Raw genomic sequence first — 1,176 nt, forward strand, 5'->3', positions numbered from 1 at the left:
CCAGTCATACTTCCTTATAAACATAAACTTACAGATCTAATTATTATTAGTGAACATATGCGATACTTGCATTTAGGAGTTCAAAATTTGTTGTCGATTATACGTTTAAAGTTTTGGATAATAAATGGTAAAAGATCAGTTAAACGTATAATCAATTCCTGCGTACGGTGCTATAAGGCAAATCCAAAGCCCGCTAAGTTCTTAATGGGTTCTCTTCCTGTTTCAAGAGTGACACCATCCAGGCCATTCTCTTATTGCGGTGTGGATTATGCTGGCCCGATCCACGTAAAAGAAAGAACTCTGCGTAATTCGAAACTTGTTAAAACTTATATGTGCATTTTTATATGTTTAGCCACTAAGGCAGTACATATAGAGCTGGTTAGAGATCTTACAACTCCCGGATTTTTAAACGCTCTAAAAAGATTTTGTGCAAGACGAGGTAGACCGGTGGAGATTCATTCAGATAACGGGACGAATTTTGTCGGTGCTAATAACTATTTTATTGAACTCTACAACCTGATTAATGATAAGTCCCATTTAGACTCAATAACAACCTTTTTGGCAAATGAGCAAATCAGTTGGCATTTCATTCCCGCACGCAGTCCTCACATGGGGGGAATTTGGGAGGCTGCGGTAAAGTCAGCCAAATTCCATTTAAAGCGTGTATTAGGAAATGCATCACTAACTTATGAAGAAATGAACACCCTTTTAATTGAAATAGAATGTTGTTTGAATTCACGTCCAATATCGCCTATTTCCAACGATAAAAATGACTATACCCCTTTGACACCCGCTCATTTCCTTATCGGAGACTCATTGGCGAGCCAGCCTCAACGTGATGTGAAGGATATTGCCCTTACTCGACTAAACCGATACGAGCGTTTGCAGCAACTGCAGCAGCAGTTTTGGTCACTTTGGTCAAGAGACTATTTAACCAGTCTACAAGTAAGAACAAAGTGGAAGACGAACCCGGAAGAAGAAGGCGCCATTGGTGTGGACACCCTTGTTTTATTGAAGGATGAAAACAACCCTCCTCTGCGTTGGTCGCTCGCTCGGGTCGTCCAGCTTCATGAAGGAAACGACCACATTGTTCGGGTAGTGTCAGTCCGTTTGCCTAACGGCAATATAGTGAAAAGGTCTTTAGCACGAATTTGCCCTATACCTATAGACAACTGA

At 40.8% G+C, this 1,176-nt stretch overlaps 1 protein-coding gene across 1 annotated transcript; it reads left to right on the forward strand.

Moving 5' to 3' along the window:
- The first annotated feature begins 204 nt into the window (after window positions 1–204).
- LOC145736216 (uncharacterized) lies at window positions 205–1,176 on the forward strand. Its single transcript, XM_081990518.1, has one exon. The coding sequence runs from the start codon at window positions 205–207 to the stop codon at window positions 1,174–1,176; it is 972 nt and encodes a 323-aa protein (XP_081846644.1).

This window comes from Ips typographus, linkage group LG12 (assembly GCF_016097725.1).
Source record: "Ips typographus isolate SLU linkage group LG12, UJ_Ityp_2.0, whole genome shotgun sequence".
Lineage (NCBI taxonomy): Eukaryota > Metazoa > Arthropoda > Insecta > Coleoptera > Curculionidae > Ips > Ips typographus.

Excerpts from the sequence above, each read along its gene's own strand:
- LOC145736216 (XM_081990518.1), top strand. The coding sequence starts at position 205 with ATGGGTTCTCTTCCTGTTTCAAGAGTGACACCATCCAGGCCATTCTCT.